The 19843-nt window shown below is 35.6% G+C and overlaps 1 protein-coding gene across 4 annotated transcripts in view; it reads right to left on the bottom strand.

Annotated features, from left to right (window-relative positions):
* The window catches only part of IFT80 (intraflagellar transport 80), a 106084-nt gene that overhangs the window by 11576 nt on the left and 74665 nt on the right, over nt 1–19843 (bottom strand). For all 4 annotated transcript variants that reach the window (XM_060149919.1, XM_060149921.1, XM_060149920.1 and 1 more), the window contains 8 exons: nt 17664–17738; nt 13704–13867; nt 9863–9927; nt 8073–8208; nt 7474–7621; nt 5950–6121; nt 4933–5022; nt 4670–4842 (listed from right to left, as the gene is read on the bottom strand). In XM_060149919.1, the coding sequence (XP_060005902.1) occupies nt 4670–4842; nt 4933–5022; nt 5950–6121; nt 7474–7621; nt 8073–8208; nt 9863–9927; nt 13704–13867; nt 17664–17738 (1023 nt within the window). The remainder of the gene's footprint in view (nt 1–4669; nt 4843–4932; nt 5023–5949; nt 6122–7473; nt 7622–8072; nt 8209–9862; nt 9928–13703; nt 13868–17663; nt 17739–19843) is intronic.

Raw genomic sequence — 19843 nt, forward strand, 5'->3', positions numbered from 1 at the left:
ACTAAAACTCAACAAATCCAAATTGTTAGACAGCTTAGTCACCACCCCGCCCTCCCCACTCACCCCAACACAAAAATTTACCATCCAGTACAGCTTCGGTTCTACACAGATACCAAATGTGGGCTTACCCTCCTGATGAAAGACACAGACAAATTAAAGGCCTGCCAGACTTTCCTGGAATATACACAACACTCAAAACTTTTTTAAAAACTCGAAACACTATTCGATAACATAAACCAGTTCTGGAAGTCTTAGTTTATGAGAACAATTATTTACTCACTCCCAGAAGAGGGTAATACATGTGGAGAAAAAATAAGATCATTTTTAAAAGAACACCATCTACTTAGATAGGCATGCAAGAAGTCTATTATTAATTAATCAATCAGTCACATAATTTTATCATCGTCCTCTGTTTGAATATCTTCGCAGATGGGGATTATTCTACTCTCTAAGCAAGCCATTCTTTGGATTATGTTGTTATAAGCTGATTCCTATATTGGATCCAAGTATTTATCCCTCTTACTTCTATTTTTTTATATTAGCTATATCATTTAGAATCAAAACTGTCACCACAGAACTTTGTCAGTTTTGTTCATTGCTATATCCCCCCATGCCTAAAACCTGGCACACTAGAGACATTCCATAAATAATTAAAGAATGAATAGTAGCTACCATTTATTGAAGGCTTACTATGTATCAGGCCGTATGCTAAGAGACTTTCACATGCTATTTTACTTAATCCCGACAACAAACATGTGGTTTTTGTTATTATCACCATTTTAAACACAAGGAAACAGAGGCTTACAGAGCCTCACTAGTCTGTCCAAGATCACAGGACTAGTAAGTGCAGAACCAGAAATCAAACCCAGGTCTTATTTCAAAGCCCCCATTCTTAACCACTACATTTGTCTTTGTACCATTCAGCAGCCCTTTTGAACAAGTCATTAAAAATGACCAGACATGGGACTTCCCTGGTGGCTCAGTGGTTAAGACTCTGCGCTCCCAATGCACGGGGTCCAGGTTCGATCCCTGGTCTGGGAACTAGATCCCACATGCATGTCACAACTAAGAGTTAGCATGCCGCAACTAAGGAGCCCACGTGCTGCAACTAAGGAGCCGGAGCAAACAAACAAATTAAAACATAAATAAATACTTTTTTAAAAAAAATGACCAGACATTTCACCAAAAGACTGCTGTTGTTGTTTTAAGCAGATCTCCGTGTTATATCTAAATATGTCTGGTATGGCAGACATTCAATAAATATCTGCTGAATGAATGAATACGCATTAGGAAGAAATATTCCAACTGGTTTCAGAAATATCTGCAGAATTTGGAAATGAAGACAATACATAAGATTTTTAAGAGTTTCTTAGCAGTTATAATTACTTCTGCTGATTATCTGAAGTCATTCTTATCCAGTCTTTGATATTTATGCTAAAAGTGATGGGAAACTATGGGTTTCATTTAAGTGAGTCAGGGGTCAAGAGTGACATGATGATTTCCACTGTGAAAAGATCACTATGACTACAGTATGAAGAATGGACAGGAAAAGGACAAGGTAGGTGCAGAGAAACCAATGATGATGTTTTATTAAGAAAAACTTGGATCAGGGAATTCCCTGGCGGTCCAGTGGTTAAAACTCCACACTTCCACTGCATGGGGTGTGGATTCAAGCCCTGGTCGGGGAACTAAGATGCTCGCACGGTGTGGCCAAAAAAAAAAAATAGAAAGAAAAAAGAAAAACTTGGATCAGCTTAGATAAGGGTGCTGGTAGTAAAGTGGATGAGTGCCAGAGGTATTTGAGAGGGAAAATGGTTGGTAATTGGAGTATGGGGGAAAGAGGGTAAGGAAAATGTCAAAAGTAACTCCTAAATTTCCAGCTTTGGGTAGACTGAAAAGATAAGATAGATTACTCTGGAAGAGAACCAAGTTTATGAGGGAATAAATATAAATTTGAACTCAAACATATGAGACAGCCAATGGAAATGCTGAATAGGCAGGTGGATAACTGGGTTCTGGAAGCAAACATGGGCAGGACAGAGGGCTAGAAGAGAGATGCATATTTGGGAGCCTTAAGTGTGTAAATAGTAATCAGGAGCCTTGAACAACGCTCCTTGACGTTTATTGACTTACCAGGCAGGCATAAAGGTCTACCAGCATTTGACCAACCCATTGGTTTATAGTTTAGATGAACAACACAAAGCATAAGAAAAGGAGATGCCAGGTAGATAGGGGGAACAGAGGAGCACCCAGCATTCGTTCTCTCTCCCCATTATATCTCTTTGTCCCTCTTGTTTTCCCTCTCCCTGAGATCTAATATCTTAAGGCAGAGTCATTTGCTGAAAACTGGAGGAGGGGAAGAGGCGGCACAGATAGCAGGATGTAGGGATAGTAGGGAAGATGTGAAGTTAGCAGCAGAGAATAAGTATAGTCACATGACCTAAGTCTCAAAGGATCAGAGATTTTACAAGAGAAGTAAAGATGGGGGAGGCAAAAAGGACACCAACTGCACTCACACCCAGACCTAAGGAATGTGGAGTCAGAGAGAATAAACTGACTCCATCTGAGAGGACTGGTAGGGAAGGCGTGTCCTCTGGAAAGAGGTAATTTTCACTTAGGTCAAGGAGGTATGAGAAATGTTCAAAGGGCTGTATTATAGGCCATCAATAGAAGCCATCAGAGGCAAATGCTTCACAGACCTGCTCTGATATTTATATACTGTATGTATCTACACCCAACGTTTGTAGAGGAAGTGCAAGGCAAAATGATTAAGAGTATTGCATAAAGATTAAGAGCATGAAAATTAAGTACCTACTATGTATATAGATAATATAAAATGATAAAATGTTTCTATCCTTCTAGAAGTGTATAATCTGAAAGGTGAAAGGTGACATAAAATTTACAAAGATAAATAACAAAACAGGTAAACATCAATCCTATAAAACAATGTAAGTAGTAGTATCAGCAGTATATATTTTATTGCGGTAATAGCAGAAAATTCAGGTCCTCTTTAATACTGGAAGACTTAGGTTCAAATCCTAGATCAGCCAGCTACTTATGAGTAACCCTCAACTTCCTCATTTGTATAGTGTTGTGATGACCAAATAAGATGATATAAGGAAAGTGTTTAACACAATTCTTGGCACATGATAAGCGCTCAATAAATAGAAGCCTCACTATTATTAATGACAATAAAATGGAATTCCTAAGTAGGTTGCAAGCTTTTTAATATAAGGATGATTTTTAAAATATCTGTTATACTATATGGTGTTCAGAGTGCTATATAAATAGTAATGCCTAACATTTATCAACATAAACATTTTCTCAAAAGTATCAGTTGAAAATATGCTGTGAACACCATTCTTCCCTATTTCTCATGGAACTCATGGCTTAGTAATGGTATATACAATTTTCTGTTAGTTCTTTAATACAGGGTTTTAAAAAATTATTCATACTGTCTCTTTCCAAAATAGTTACTTTAATATTTGTGAATTATGAATAAATTGAGGATAAGAACAATGGCCTATTCATATTTGTAGAACCTAAAACATCTTTCATGATCCTTTGTATAGCCAAACAATGACAACAAATTTGTGAAAATAAAGGATAGAGACAGGGTGGCTGAATTGTATGAAGAGTGTAGATAATTAATGTATAAATTAAATAAAGAGACTATAGTATGTTCATAACAAAATTAACTACCTTTTGTTACTTTTTTAGCCATTTTGTTACTTCTATTCAAGGGGAAGATAGAGATAGGACTATAAAAATTCTAATCTGAGGGGATTATAAGTAAGGGGCCAGTAATTGAAAGATTTATGGGTTATTTTTGAGCACAGAGAGAGACGAAGATGATGAAAGACATTTCAAACCTGGAAAAGTCAACATGCCAGCTTTGTAACACAGTAAATTCAGGTGCATATAAGCACTACAACCTTGTTCACTGAGAGAGACATACCTGAGAGAATGAGTAGAGAAACCTAATATGTCATAGAGAAGAGCAGCCTGCCACTCAGCCTCAGAAAGCAACCTGTCCAAAAGCCTAAGGCAGCGGGGAAGGTTACTGACCACTCCTCGTTACAAATCCTTTGGTATCTCTTCCTTAGCTTCACAAATCTTCCCTGGCTCCTCTCTCTGCCTGTCTGACTGCTTTACCCCAATCTTTCAGCGGATTTCTCTTTTTTTTCACCCATCCCATAAAAATAGTTTATGTCTTCTCACTCCTCACATTCCCCAGGCAACTGCATCCATTCTTCTAGCTTCCATTCATTTGCTGATGACTCCTAAATTGACATCTCTAGTTCAAATCTTTCTTGAGCTCCAGGTCCAATAATCAACTATTATCACTTATCTCTTCACAAATATTTCAAATCTAACATCTCTTCCAAATCTGCTAATATTCTTACCACCATCTATCCAGTTACTGAAATCAGAAATTCTGGAGACATCCTAGACTCTCTTTTCTTCTTCACAGACAACTTCTAATCAATCATGATTCAGAGAAGGCAAAAATCTTTAATGGCAAACTACTCACAAATATAAATGTGAATAAATTCTTATATGATACTAGGAAACAAGTACAGTGGAAGATGTAATTTACTAAGTGGTCGGTAGAAGAATATGCTAAGATCAATCAGGTTTTGGAATTGATGAAAAACATTTTTATTACCTTTCCCAGTTGTAGAGATTAATATTGATCTGAATCGCTTGATAAACAAGGCCAGCCTGAAGAAGTACCATTTCAGCTTCCTGTATGTTCCCACTAAACATTAATATGTGGGCCATTTTTGATTCTTTAGATGGAAGATTTTTTATAGAATTGATGTATTGAACCTTATCAATCTAAAAAAAAGGAAAATATTTGAAGTGAATAGTAACAAATTACGGTAAGAAAAACACACAAACACATACACGTAAGTAAACATTATTTACTTCACCAATTGCTGCGTAGGCTATTTCTGCAGTAGTCATATCTCGATTAGCGACTGCCATAGCAGCTAGGCAAGCCCACATGGTTTGCTCCTAAAGTGAAAAATGAGAACAATTATTTCAACTACAGGGCTGAACTGCCTTAAAATAAACAGTGAATTAAAATAGAATAAAGTTATATTTTAATGAAAAATAAAAAATCACTGAGCATGGCACTGAAAAACCAATAATTGAATAGGTTAATGATGTGGAAATTTCATTGTGGCTACTTTGTTAAAATATATTAATAACACATAGAGAAAGTTTTGAATAAAGTTTTTTGAAAATGTTCATTTCTAATTATCAAAGGTTTATTTTGAACTTACAATATACTTTTACCATAATTCAAGGTTATAAGCCCTCCAGTCTTTTTAATGAGATGTCAAAGAATGCAACTACAGGGAACCAGAGAAACAGTGAGTTTCTCAGACAACGCTATTATAGCAGATTGCCACCAACAACCCATTGTAAGGAAAAGCGTCTAAAAGTCTTCACAAAAGTGTAGTCTAAGGGAATTAACCAATGTAAAACAAAACAGTTCTGCGGTCAAATATGCTTGGAAAATACTTGATTCAACCAGGTTGGGAAATGTTGATCTAAAGTAGTGAGTGGTTCTTAACCTTAGCTGTACAAATAATCTGAGGAACTTAAAAATATGCCCAGGCTCACTGGATCTAATAAATTAGAATCTCTGTGGGGGATAGAACTTGGGAATCTGACTTTTAAAAAAAAGTTCCATAAGAGGTTTTTATATGTACCAGTAAGAAGAAACTACTCACTTAAAGTATAGCTTCTTCAGAGAATAAATCACACAACACCTATCTCTCTGTATCACCCATGTCTTCACTTATTAAAAAAAAGATGTGATCCCATTTGCAATTTTTCCCGCCCTTAGCTCTTACTATTTCTCATTTTGCACAAAGATATTATATAAACTAATGTACAATATATACACAACTATGGATCTGAAATGTAAAGTACCTTAACAAAACGACAAAGTCTTACAGCATCTTCCCATTTTGAACTGCTTACGTATTCGTGGAGAATAGCAGGATATGGTGATATGCTGATGTGAATCAGTGAGCCATCAGCTCTTCTTATAGTTACCTGATTTCCAACAAAACTCACGATATGGGGATTTTTACTAAATTCACTGTTGAAAAAAGGAAAAGTGCAATTTATATTCTAAGCAAAATTTTTCATATATATTAAATTTGGGGAGTTGACCCCTGACTTACATATGAAATCTCCAACCTCCAAAATGCACTCCCAAAAAAGTAAACTCCAGGGAGAATGTATGTATATTAAACAAATATTTGAATCTAACTAGCAAAATACACAAACTAGCAAAATATACAAACATTTTAACATGGCAAAAAATTATTACATATTTGAGAACTATGCCTAAAAGTATTTGAAGTTTGAATTTTTTCTAAGTCTTAAGGTAAATCACACAAATGATTAAAGCACTTAGCTTCAGCTTTTAAAAGTATAAACATTAAAAATTAAGCTGATTCCAGGATTATTTTCTCATAATAACAAGAGGTGTACTTTAAAGAGATTAACTTCTCTCCATTAGTTAAAAAATTTTTTATAGAATACCTCTCTGGTTTTGCTAATGTTGTGAGCTTGAATATTAAAAATGAACTCAAAGTAGATTTGAAAATTAAGCTAAGATTTGGAGTTGAGAAGCCTTTGTATACCTAGTTTGTCAAGAGTGAGAGACCTCCTTGCTATTTCTTAGAGAATTTAGGAATATAAATGCATTTGATTTTCTGAAGACTATAAAAAATTTTAAAAGCTTTTCAGTATACATTTTTCTATATTTAATATTAATTTAAGAGTTCAATTCTAGAAAGACATACATTCCTGAAAGTCTCAAGGTCAATGATAATCTGGGAAAGAGTAAAGGTTGTCACAAAGTTATATATCACAGAAAAATCTTAAGAGTGCCTATATTAAAATAACTAAACCACACTGAAAAAACGACCTGAGTTACCATTAAACAACAGTAAACCTGAAAATTATATCCATATAAGGAAAAATTATATTCATTTAAGGAATAAATAAATAAAATAGTATCATCTGACCCTTTCAACTTGATTCCATCACTTAAATCTCATTAAACTAGTCTTAGTTGAACAATTTTTTTGTTTGTTTGTTTTGTTTCTTTTTTTTTTTTGCCGTACGCGAGCCTCTCACTGTTGTGGCCTCTCTCGTTGCGGAGCACAGGCTCCGGACGCACAGATCAGCGGCCATAGCTCACGGACCCAGTCACTCCGTGGCATGTGAGATCTTCCTGCACTAGGGCACGAGCCCGTGTCCCCTGCATCGGCAGTCGGACTCTCAACCACTGCGCCACCAGGGAAGCCCTAGCTGAACAGTTTTATTTGGTTGACTAAGTAAAGTGAAAAACATCTTGCAGGACTTAAATTAGAGGCAGAAACACAACACCCTGTTAGTTTTATTTACAACAATAAACAATCCTATGCAGTAAAATGTTACCTTGCATCCCTTTCATATAATGTTTTAGGCAAAATGTCTCTGTCCACATAAACCGTATTGGGGTAATACCACACTGTAAATCGAGTATCTTGAAGTCCACAGAGGATGTTGCATGTATCACTCCACGCCAGAGTATGCACCATTGTTCCTTATTTTAAAAAGAATGTTAATGTACTATTCCATTACGTAAGTATTAAAAATACACCTTTAAAATCAGCAGATGTACAAGACCCTAACTAACTGCTTGTAGGTATGACTATTTTCTGATCATATAATGGTGAAAACGTACAAAAATTCACATAAAAATTTATGGAAATAAATTTGAATATTTTACCCAGAACCATTATATTTTTAATCTGCATGTCTTTCTTTCAATGCCAAGTTAGCTGTAGCAGCTAAAGACTTGCTGTTAAAATGGAATTAAGTAGCATTTCATAAGAACATACTTATGAAGTAACATTTCGTAAGAAATGTTATGAGACCAAAGCATTATTCATAGATTCATTCAAGCAAGTAAGCTATTTAGTATAATATACGACAGAGTAGATCTAAGACAACTGAAAGTAATCAAAAATTTAAATGTATTACAATTATTTTACCAAGTTTGATAATTTGTTCTTCCTTCCCAAATCGTTTCACTGAAGTGATACAGAGATCTCTATTTTTATCAATGAAAGCAATTTTTCTATCATTGGTAAGTCCCTTTTGATCTAGAGCAATTTCCAAAATTTCATTCTAAAATTAAAAAAAAAAAAAAGAAAATTCTGGGTTAGTTTTAGTGCTTGACACTAGATTGTTTCAATTGTTTAATTATAAGAACATTTGTTTATTTAAAGATCAATTAAATATCACTTACCTACTCATAATGATAAAATGTCCCTGTTAAATAATTTAACTGCTAATATACTAATAATTCAAAAGCTAAAGTATAGTTACTTTTTTTTTAATTTACAAGGGAAAGATGCCTGTTAAAGCACTATAAAATAATGTATATTTTGAAATTCTGTAAGCTGAAACACATTTCCATGTGCGTCCATCACTTGGGCACAAGTTAAACAAATTCTGATACATCCATAAAATGTTATACTATATGGTGGGAAGAAAAAGGATTGGGAAATCACTTTATGTATTGATATGAAAATATCTCCAGAAACAGAGTGTTGTGTGAGATAAGCAAAGTGCAGATATATATGTTATATTTTTGTAAAAGAAGGAGAAAAGAACATATATCAGTTTTGTCTGTGTATGCATTAAAAATTTCTGGAAGGATATAAGGAGATTAATAGTGATAGTTACTTATTTTGGTGGAAAGGAACTGTATTGACAGGTATAGCAGGCATACTTTTTCACTTTATGCTTGTTTATGCTTTTCTGTTTCTGAACCATTGAATATATTTGTTATTTAACTTTAAAACTAATAATTACAAAAAGAAGAAAATAAAAGATAGGGTAACACTTCACTGGTAGCACTGAACAATAAAGTTAAAAGCATCTTTAAACCCTAATACACCATTTATTAGAAGGATAACTCAATAAAATGTGCTCATTTGTTTATTTTAAGGCTAAAAATCAGAAACCAATAAACAGTTCACAATTCAGGGTCTTTTTATATTTCTATAGATTTTTTTTTTCCAGTTTAACTACAGTCTTAAAATCTAAAGAAAATGTTGGCTAAGAACAGGTCAATGGGGACTTCCTTGGTGGTGGCGCAGTGGTTAAGAATCCTCCTGCCAATGCAGGGGACACAGGTTGGAGCCCTGGTCCAGAAAGATCCCACATGCCGCAGAGCAACCAAACCCATGTGCCACAACTACTGAGCCTGCGCTCTAGAGCCCACGAGCCACAACTACTGAAGCCCATGTGCCTAGAGCCCGTGTTCCACAACAAGAGAAGCCACCGCAATGAGAAGCCCGTGCACCAAAATGAAGAATAGCCCCCGCTCACTGCAACTAGAGACAGCCCATGCTCAGCAAGGAAGATCCAATGCAGCCCCAAATAAAAATACATAAATAAATAGATTTATTTTTTTAAAAAAAGAACAGGTTAATGGGAAAACTACAAGCTGTTTTGAAGTATAAACACACTTTTATTTACTGATTCTATAGGTGCTAAAAGTTTAATCAAGATAGAACATTTTATTGAATAGTAGTGAAGAGCCTGAACAAAAAACATATAAGTCAGATTCTTTTATTCAGTTAATTTGCAAATATAGCTTTCTATTACAGAATTTACTCGTGTTTAGTCTTTATGATATTTTAGGCAAAATACTCTACATAGAACACACACTGGTTTTAAATATAAAACTAATTTCCATGTTTTCCTCCTTAAAATGAAAACATTAATTTAAAAAAAATGGCTATTTACATTAAAAATAGCTAATATCCATTACCTTATGAGAAAGAAGCTTCCCATCTCCCAGTGGTTTTCCAGTTGATGCCTCAAAGAGGAAGATTACTTGAAAAAAAGTAAAGTATTAGTTGATGTATTACATTAGAATTTTTATTAGTAAATTTCTATGGAGTTATCATAATCCTAATGAGAAATTATTTAGCTCTTCGGACCACAGCATACCTATCAGCACAGAAGAGCAGCAGCCTCAAATTCCTACTTAGTAATGAGGTCATATTTCTTAGTGGAACTGAATACGTCTTCCTAAAACATACATTCCCTAATTAGAATTGTTATTAATGGTATGGCATCACCACACCACAGGATCAACAGTGGCAAGTCCAAATCTGGATGTAGTTTGTAATTTTCATAACTCTGATTTAGACCAACATAACAACCCAGACAATCATTTTACAAAGGAAAAATATGTTGAGTGCATACTATACCACCATGCAATGTGTTATGTACTCTTCAATTCCCTGTGGTCGGTACACTAATGTGTAATAACTGATTTGTGTGGTCTTTGTCCTGGGTTCCTGACACAGCTCTTCGTCAACCCTTGGGATTTTCTGAGTGATAGGAGTGTCTTTGTTATGCTAACCGAGAGACTCTTGGTGATTCCCTAGATAGCTTCAGGATAGGGGCTGGTCACCTGAAAGACCAAGCACGTGATTATAGAGTTTGGACTTTCAGCTCCCTGAAATGGGAGGGGAGCTGGAAATTGAGTTCAATCATGTAGCCACTCTTCGACCTATTAACAACTTGATGTTCAGCCTCACTACACTGATGCAAAGGCTCTTGCATGGATCACCAATGACCCCTATGTTGCCGAATTAAAGAGTCTATTTTCAGTCTTCAAGAATCTACTTCTAGTCTTGACCTCCCAGCAGCACTGGATACTCCTGATCATCCTCTTTCTTGAAACTCTTATGTGGGCTACAAAAAACACTGTTTTCTCTTGATTCTCTCCTATTTTGGACCATCCCTAATTCTCTTTTGCTAGTTCCTCCTCATTTGGTGATCCTTTTTCCTAGGTTTTGTTTTAGGTCACATTTTCATGCTATATACTTTCCTGGATTATTTTCATGACATCAATCATTATCTAAAAAATGATAATTCAAAGTTCTCTGTTTCCAACCCCATGTTAGGTGTTCTGAGTAGGCCAAGTTGTAAAAATTACAGTAGATATTGTATTGAAGAAGCCAGGAACAAAAACTGTCTCTGTCCCTTTCTCTGTTTCACCAAAGGCGTTCATAATTCTTCCTGGTTCTAAAATTCTATGAATTATGAAAGGATTAAATAATAATTAAATATGTTTCAGATGTGAATTAACTGTAGAAAAATTCAGAATAAGGTATATTCAGTTGGAAACATACATACTTTATTATAGCTTCTATCTAAAATATGTGGTGTTGGGACTTCCCTGCTGGCGCAGTGGATAAGACTCCGAGCTCCCAATGCAGGGGGCCCGGGTTTGATCCCTGGTCAGGAAACTAGATCCCACATACATGCCACAACTAAGAGTTCACATGCCGCAACTAAGGAGCCGGCGACCCACAACTAAGGAGCCCTGGAGCTGCAACTAAGGAGCCCGCCTGCCACAGCTAAGACCTGGTGCAACCCAAATAAATAAATAAATAGATAAATAAATATTTTTTTAAATAAATAAGTAAATAAAAATAAAATATGTGGTGTTGAATAAGAAAAGTATAGAAAGTTCATAGTGATCACTGGGATTTTCAAATTTAAGTTTACTGAAGACAAAAATCTGACTTCCAAATTATTATTATTAACGATTACACAGCCATCTTGAATCTGTCCACTATCTAGATACTACTGTATTTCATTTCATTCTCTTTCCTCTCATTTAGCCAGAAAGGAAGTCATTTAAAAACAAAACAATTACCAAATGTCCTCTCTCAGAGAAAGCCTAAGGCATAAAGAGAGAGAATAGCTCTACTTAGGAGAATTATATTTGCTACCAGTATGAGAGGTGATGCTATCTGAAAGTACTGAAAATTAAAAAGTGGGACAGTTTTCTAGCTCCTGAATTAGGTCTTCCATGGCATGACCTCACAAAATTAATAATCAGGTCAGACTTTTTTTTTTGTAACATGTCACAGTAATGAACAATGTTTGTTCAGCAATATTTATTAACAGAGAATAACAATTATTTACTATCTTTCCACTAGGCTTTAGGGATATCTCACTCTCACTCTTACCTCACTGGCTCCTCCTCCTTTTACCCATCTCTAAATATTGATGTGCTCAGTCACTGGTCCTCTTCTCTGTCTATACTCACTTCCTAGGTGATTTCATGTAGTATCGTGGCACCATCTACACACCAATGACTCCCACATTTATATCTCGTCCCCAACTCTCTCCTGAGCCCTGGACTTTATCCTGTTGTTTCCTCTCCAACCCTGCTTGGATGTCTAAGAAGCATTTAAACTTACCATGACCAAAACAGAACTCTCTGGGTTTGTGGACCTCCTCTAAACTTCCTCGTTCCCCATCTTTCATCTCGTTCATACAGGAAAAACCCTAGGGTAATATGCTTGCCTCCACTCTCTCATGCCAACATCTTTACCGTGGCCAAGTCTTTACATGATCTGGTTCCTACTTATCTATCTCTCTGTCTTCTCCTACCACTCTCTGCTTTGCTCGTGTTGACCTAAGTCCCATGGCCCTCCAGCAGTTCCTTTTTTTTTTAATTTTATTTTATTTATTTATTTATTTTTGGCTGCATTGGGTCTTCGTGGCAGCATGCAGGCCTTTCTCTAGTTGCAGCGAGTGGGGGCTACTCTTCACTGCGGTGTGCAGGCTTCTCATTGCAGTGGCTTTTCTTGTTGTGGAGCACAGGCTCTAGGCACGTAGGCTTCAGTAGTTGTGGCATGCAGGCTCAGTATTTGTGGCGCATGGGCTTAGTTGCTCCACGGCATGTGGGATCTTCCCGGACCAGGGCTCGAAACTGTGTCCCCTGCATTGGCAGGCGGATTCTTAACCACTGCACCACCAGGGAAGCCCCTGGCAGTTCCTTTTATGTGCCAACAATTCCCATTTGCACCTGCTTGTCCTATGGTCATTCCCCTCCCCCACCTCTAGAATTCTCCATTCCCTCATCCTGCATTAATTTTCTTCACAGTATGTATCAGTGGCTGACTATATTTGTTTGATTTGTGGTCTTATGCACTATTGTATCCTCAACTTCTAGAAAAGTACTTGGCATACAGTTAGCACTCAATACCATTTGTTGGATACATGTTCTGATACAGCATTGCCTTAAAAAAATGGTTTCACTCTCCTATGGAATTCCAAAACACCTGACACATTCATATTTATTTATAAACACTAATGTGGCCTAGATTTTTATATGAAAATTCAAAATTATTCATAACTTTCTTCTACTTCATTAGTTTAAAAATATGTAAACATAAAAATATGAATATATATAAGCAAAATAAATAGTACAATGAAGCACAATATTTACTATGTTACTAAATAAAGAAAAAGGAAATAGTTTAAAAGGTCAATAAACTTAAAAATTAACATACATTTTTAGGACACACAGTCTTGAATTCAAACTCTATACCAACAGCTACTGAATATATAAGATTTATTCCTTACAACTAAGCTTTGATGCTGTGACAATATCTATTTGTTCCATCAGTTGGGAATAATATGACTTTAGTTCTTTAATTGATTCATACTTAGGAAAAATTAGGAAGCTCATAATTCTTTCATATAAAGTTAACATAATAATAGATGAGAAAATGAAAGTTAATTGATGAAAATTTTACAGTGTTAACAAATTTCATGGAAAATTATAAAAATGCACTTACTTTTTTCATCAGCTTTGTCTTTTATTGCTATGGTATCATTACTCAGAGAGACCGTCTGTGCATTTAGAATATCTGTTCTCATTCCAGGAAATTTTGGAGAGGAAAGGAAGCGCCCGTCATAAGAATATAAATAGATACCACCACCATCTACAAGAAGAAAATGTCTAAAAAATAAAGAATAAAAATATATTTTCAAATAGGAGTTTACTATAATTTCATTTTTATGTTAGAAAATAGTTTATGCTTTGGAAAAATCTAAATCTTACAATTAAAACAATAGTAAAACATAAATATATAAAGAATGAAATATAAAACAACCTGAAAAGTCAACATTGGTTGTTTGGTTTGTTTTCTAGGTTTTTGTTTTTTCATGGAGGTAGCAGAAGGAAAAATGAAAAGGCCCATTAATATTATAATTGTAATTCATTTCCTTCCCTAAAGAAGCATCTCTATACAATGGCAATTAAAAAATCGTGTAACTCACAATTCAGTGATTTTTTTAATGTCAGATGCTATTTGTTTCATGAAACAGTACATATTTCACAGTTAAAGATTATGGTAAAGGGGTTCCCTGGTGGTGCAGTGGTTGAGAGTCCGCCTGCCGATGCAGGGGACGCGGGTTCGTGCCCCGGTCCGGGAGGATCCCTCATGCCGCGGAGCCGCTAGGCCCATGAGCCATGGCCGCTAAGCCTGCGTGTCTGGAGCCTGTGCTCCACAACGGGAGAGGCCACAACAGTGAGAGGCCCGCGTATCACAAAAAAAAAAAAAAAAAAAAAAAAAATTATGGTAAGGATCATTAAAATTAAATTACAGTACTAAATTAAATACTTGTTAAAGTCCTAAACAGTGAAAATTACTCAAAAATTAACATCAGAGCCAGCATTTATTAAAATAAGATGTTTTGACTTTAAAACGATATGGTAACCATCAGTAAATGTGTTCATATCTAAAAACACATTTTTTGTATCAGGGACTTTGGTTCATTTGCTGTGTTGACCGCTCTATTCAAGGCATAGGGTCCTGTATAGTTTATTTTTTATTAAGTCAAAATGTAAATATTTTATGGCTGCTATTTTTTTCTTTCAAAATTTATGAACATTGCAAAAAATAATTCAAACAATACAGAGAAAGCAAAAGATCTCCTGCAATCTTCCTACTTCCATAGAGATAACTTATGGCAAAGTATGGACACACCTTAACTTTACTTAACTCATTCCTGATGGACACTTATTTTATTTCAAATTATTCACTGCTTTAAAGAATGTCTAAAGTATATACACATCTCTGTATGTTTACATTAGTTATTTCCTTAGTACAATATAACTTTTAAAAATGCAATAATTCGATCAAAGGGCATATACTTTTAAAAATTTAACATATATTGTTAAACTGCCCCTTGAAAGGTTGAATTGATTTACACTCATACTACTGCTATATCGGAGAGCCTGTTTCCTCAATGCTGAACACATTATTACTTTTTTTTAAAGAAAGTTTCCACTTTATTTTTATTTATTTATTTTTTTTCATGGCTTCAACTTTAAGTCCAAAGGCAGTCTGGAGACAGAGTTCCTTCCAAGTCAGGGGACCTCAATTTTTTGTTTTCCGGGTTTTTTTTGTTTCGTTTTGGTTTTTTTGCGGTACGCGGGCCTCTCACTGCTGTGGCCTCTCCCGTTGCGGAGCACAGGCTCCGGACGCGCAGGCTCAGCGGCCATGGCTCACGGGCCCAGCCGCTCCGCGGCATGTGGGATCCTCCCGGCCCGGGGCACGAACCCGTGTCCCCTGCATCGGCAGGCGGATTCTCAACCACTGCGCCACCAGGGAAGCCCCCACATTATTACTTTTTAAAATCTTATGTTCAAGACTAATATCCTTGATTCAGAACTTTTTTTTTTGGCCACGCCAGGTGGCTTGTGGGATCTTAGTTCCCCAACCAGGGATTGAACAGGGCCCTCGGTAGCGAAAGCACAGAGTCCTAACCACTGGACCTCCAGGGGATTCCCCAGAACTATTTCTTGATTCAAGAATTGCTAATTGTTCTTTTTTGCTATGGAAACAAATAGAAAATAAACATCAATACAAACAAAGTTAATATATAATGAATACCAAATATGTACACTTGAATTAAATTAATACTTGAGTATTGGTGTGTAGCTTATTTAATTGAAGGGTTTGGCCCTTACACATTAGTGTATGAAAACAGTATTTGCTAATGTTGACAAGTGACACATATTAGTATATATTCTTTCTTTGTCTCAGTACTAAAAGCATTTTCTCTTCTAAACAAGATACTAAAGCTTTAACTTCCTTGTGAGTAAACACTGTTTCAAGGGGCAAACATTTCTAAATGTACAAATAAGACCAGCAATGGGCAGTAAATAAAATATTCTTTAATTACTTAATCATTTATGCCATTAACATATGCCTTTACTAATTAAGAGCATATTCAACATACATTTATATATAATATATAAAGAAATAAATTGGTTTGGAACTGTTTCAAGTAAAAAGAATTTCAGAAATAAATAAATAAATCACTGGTTCAACTTCATTAAACAGCTAATAGAAAATTTGACACAATTATTTTTTTGATCACTCAAGGTCATCAATATGATGATCATACTCTTCAGTAACTATGTAACTGATAGCTTTGATACTCACGAGAATCTGATGGTGCATCAGAATAATTATGCTATTCAGCTACGCGGTTCTCTGCTTTTAGTTTTCTCATGCTCCCTTGCCAGGCAGTCACTTTTCTTCCTGTCATTGTGCCAGCCCCTAACAACTCACCAGTACTCCTCTTCTGGTTTGCTATTTATAAAAGACTATGGGGGACTTCCCTGGTGGCACAGTGGTTAAGAATCGCCTGCCTATGCATGGGACACAGGTTCGAGCCCTGGTCCACAAAGATCCCACATGCCGCGGAACAACTAAGCCCGCGAGCCACAACTACTGAAGTCTGTGCACCTAGAGCCTGTGCTCCACAACAAGAGAAGCCACCACAATGAGAAGCCTGCGAACCACAACGAACAGTAGCCCCTGCTCGCCGCAACTAGAGAAAGCCCACGTGCAGCAACGAAGACCCAACACAGCCATAAATAAATAAATAAATTTATTTATTTTTTAAAAAAAGACTATGGGCTAGAAAACCTGATAATAACACTATTAAGAGCTGCCTAGGTGGTGAGTAAAGGGATGAGGAATAAAGTAAATTGTTTTAGTGAAAAGATTTCATGGGTAGCTCTCTTAGGTAATTGCTGATTATATTTTCATACTTTATTCCTGGTTTTATTGAGCTGTAGTTATCTAACTCTGATCTCTGATTCAGTAGGGTATCACTGTACTTGACAGACTGATAACTTTCATGGAAAAGTGTGGGTTCCTGAGTAATAACTACTCCTACTTTACGCCATTTAATTGACCCAGAGTTTCTTAGTCCTGTATACACAAAGTCTTGGTCGAGAATATTATTTTTCAAACTTCAGATCACAGCCTAGTAGTAGCTCATAAAATTAATGAGTTTCAACCAGTATTTAAAAACAAAAACAGGGCTTCCCTGGTGGTGCAGTGGTTGAGAGTCCGCCTGCCGATGCAGGGGACACGGGTTCGTGCCCCAGTTCGGGAGGATCCCACATGCCACGGAGCGGCTAGGCCTGTGAGGCATGGCCGCTGAGCCTGCGCGTCCGGAGCCTGTACTCCGCAACAGGAGAGGCCACAACAGTGAGAGCACCGCGTACCGCAAAAAAAAAGAATGTAAAGAAATTCTGAGACCAAAAAGTTTCAGAACCACTGATCTAAGTAAGAGCTTATTCTCTTACTTTTTTTTCTTTTAAAATAAAGAAACAGATTGATTCCAAGTGACAAATGTACCATTCTGTAAATGGCATGCTTTAAAGAGTGCTCTACTGCAGTTTAAAATATTTTAACCCCAAATTAAATAGTGAAACATGATAAACAAATTACCTTTCTGCCTGCAAAATTAAACTAACAGTTCCTTCTTTGAGATCAAATATAAGTGGTGTATTCCAGTTCTTCGTACTGAAAGACAAATAAAATGGATGTTTATTAACACTTGAAATACCAAATACTTTTTAATAAGTAGATGGGTACTCATTTGAAATGAAGTATCTTTAGTTTCACAGTAACTCTGTATATATTTCTATTACAGCACTTGGTGCATTGTTCTGAAATTACTCACTTAACATGTCTGTATCCCCGACTAGAAAGCGGACTCTGTGTCCCTAGCACCTGGCACATAGTAAGTACTCAATAAATGTTTATTCTAGGAGCCACAATATGCAAATTGAGGAATCATAAGTTCAAGTTCTGTCATTTATTAGCTCTGTGATTGGGCATGTCATCTAATGTTTCTCTTTTGAAAAATAGTAGCAGCATAGTATAGTGAAAAGAGGATGGGGTTTTGGCTAGACAAATCAGGATTAGAAATCTGGTTTCACCACCTGTCGGCCATATGATCTTAATAAGCTTGACCTAAAGAACAGTTTTCTTATTTTTAAAATGGAGATAATGATGACTTACCTAAAGCATCTAGCTAACTGCCTACTGCATAGCAGATACTGAACAAACAAACACTATACTAACAATAACATGATGAACAATTTTTCCTACAGGTCTCCCAATGTAAATGTTGAGCTGAATGAAGATTTCTGTGAAACATTCTGTAAACTGTAAAATACTGTATTAATGTAAGCTATGACTATGCCTATTGAATAAACAGATGAATGAATGAAAAAATAACTCCTATGATTTTTATGATGTTATATGATTCAAAGATAAGGATGGGTGGAGAGAACATTTACAAACTGAAAAACCCATCCCCAAATAATCAAAGGTGTTTCATAGTTTAAAATGTTTTATTACTCCTATATATTCTGAATTTCTCTCAATTACTTTCTTAGAACCAATTCTTTAAATCAGATTAAATCTCATATTGATCCAGGAGATGGGGGGAAGGGGAAGGTTGCAGTAAATTGGGGGAAATTAATCTTGGCTAATGCAGAGCCTGATACCCATTTCAATAAGTAAATGCATGCATAAAGCCAAACAGTGAGTAAATCACTACTAATAATTAGTAAGTCTGAGGTTCACAGGTACGATAAAGCTATGTACTTTTGTACTTTAGAAAAAATATCACAGCATGCTCATTTATGCAGTCATCAGAATTAACGTTCATTCTTTGTCGAGAGAGCTGATACAAATAGTGAGTATGAGGTTTTTTTAATGTCCCCTTACAAAATATCTGAGATTTATGACAACTGATATATATACATATATATATATGACATGGAAATATAAACTCCCTAAATCAGAACAAGAGAATTTTCTATACAACTATTTGAAAAATCAAATGAAAATTTAACATAGAATGCTCATATATGATTTTCTTTGTCTGGAACTTCTTTTCATATAAACCAGTATATGGCTTGCATGTTTGTTTTTAAAATTATATTTTTATTACTAAAAAAGGGGCAACAGTTATTAGGAACTTGAATTCAAATCCCAGCTCTTCCTTTAGTAAAGAAGTTAAGTAATTTCACCTAGGGTAAGTTACTTAATTACCTCTGCGTCCTTTAGTTTCTTCATTTTGTAAAATGGGAATAATAATAATAATATCCAACACACAGAGTAAATTAGATCATGAACATAAAAGATAGTATAATAGAGCTCAGTAAATAATAGTTGTTATTATCTAAAATACTAGGTATTTTTAATTTAATGAACTATATTTCAGTATGATGGGTCTCAGCATCACTTCATTCCCACTACTGCTCCCTGGTATTTCACCTTAATAAATATTTTGTACCTTCATAAATGTCTTGACAACAAGAGAAGGGTGGTAATGTTAAATCAGAAAAGAAAAAAAGCAATTTAATATTTTGACACATACTACCTGGTACGAGAAAGGTACAGTGACAAAAAAATTAAATAACAGCTTCTAAACTTTTGGTAAATATTTTAAAAAGCAACCTCTCTAATACAAGTAACACATAATGATACCAATCCTACAGATTCAAACATTATGTCCTTGCCATTAAAATTAGTAGAATAAATCCCTCGTTTAGGGCAGTTATGAGCCCTACCTTTCTTCAACCAAACCCTAAACTGAGGAAATCTTCTCTGTT

This window comes from Lagenorhynchus albirostris, chromosome 5, assembly GCF_949774975.1.
Source record: "Lagenorhynchus albirostris chromosome 5, mLagAlb1.1, whole genome shotgun sequence".
Classification (NCBI taxonomy): Eukaryota; Metazoa; Chordata; class Mammalia; order Artiodactyla; family Delphinidae; genus Lagenorhynchus; species Lagenorhynchus albirostris.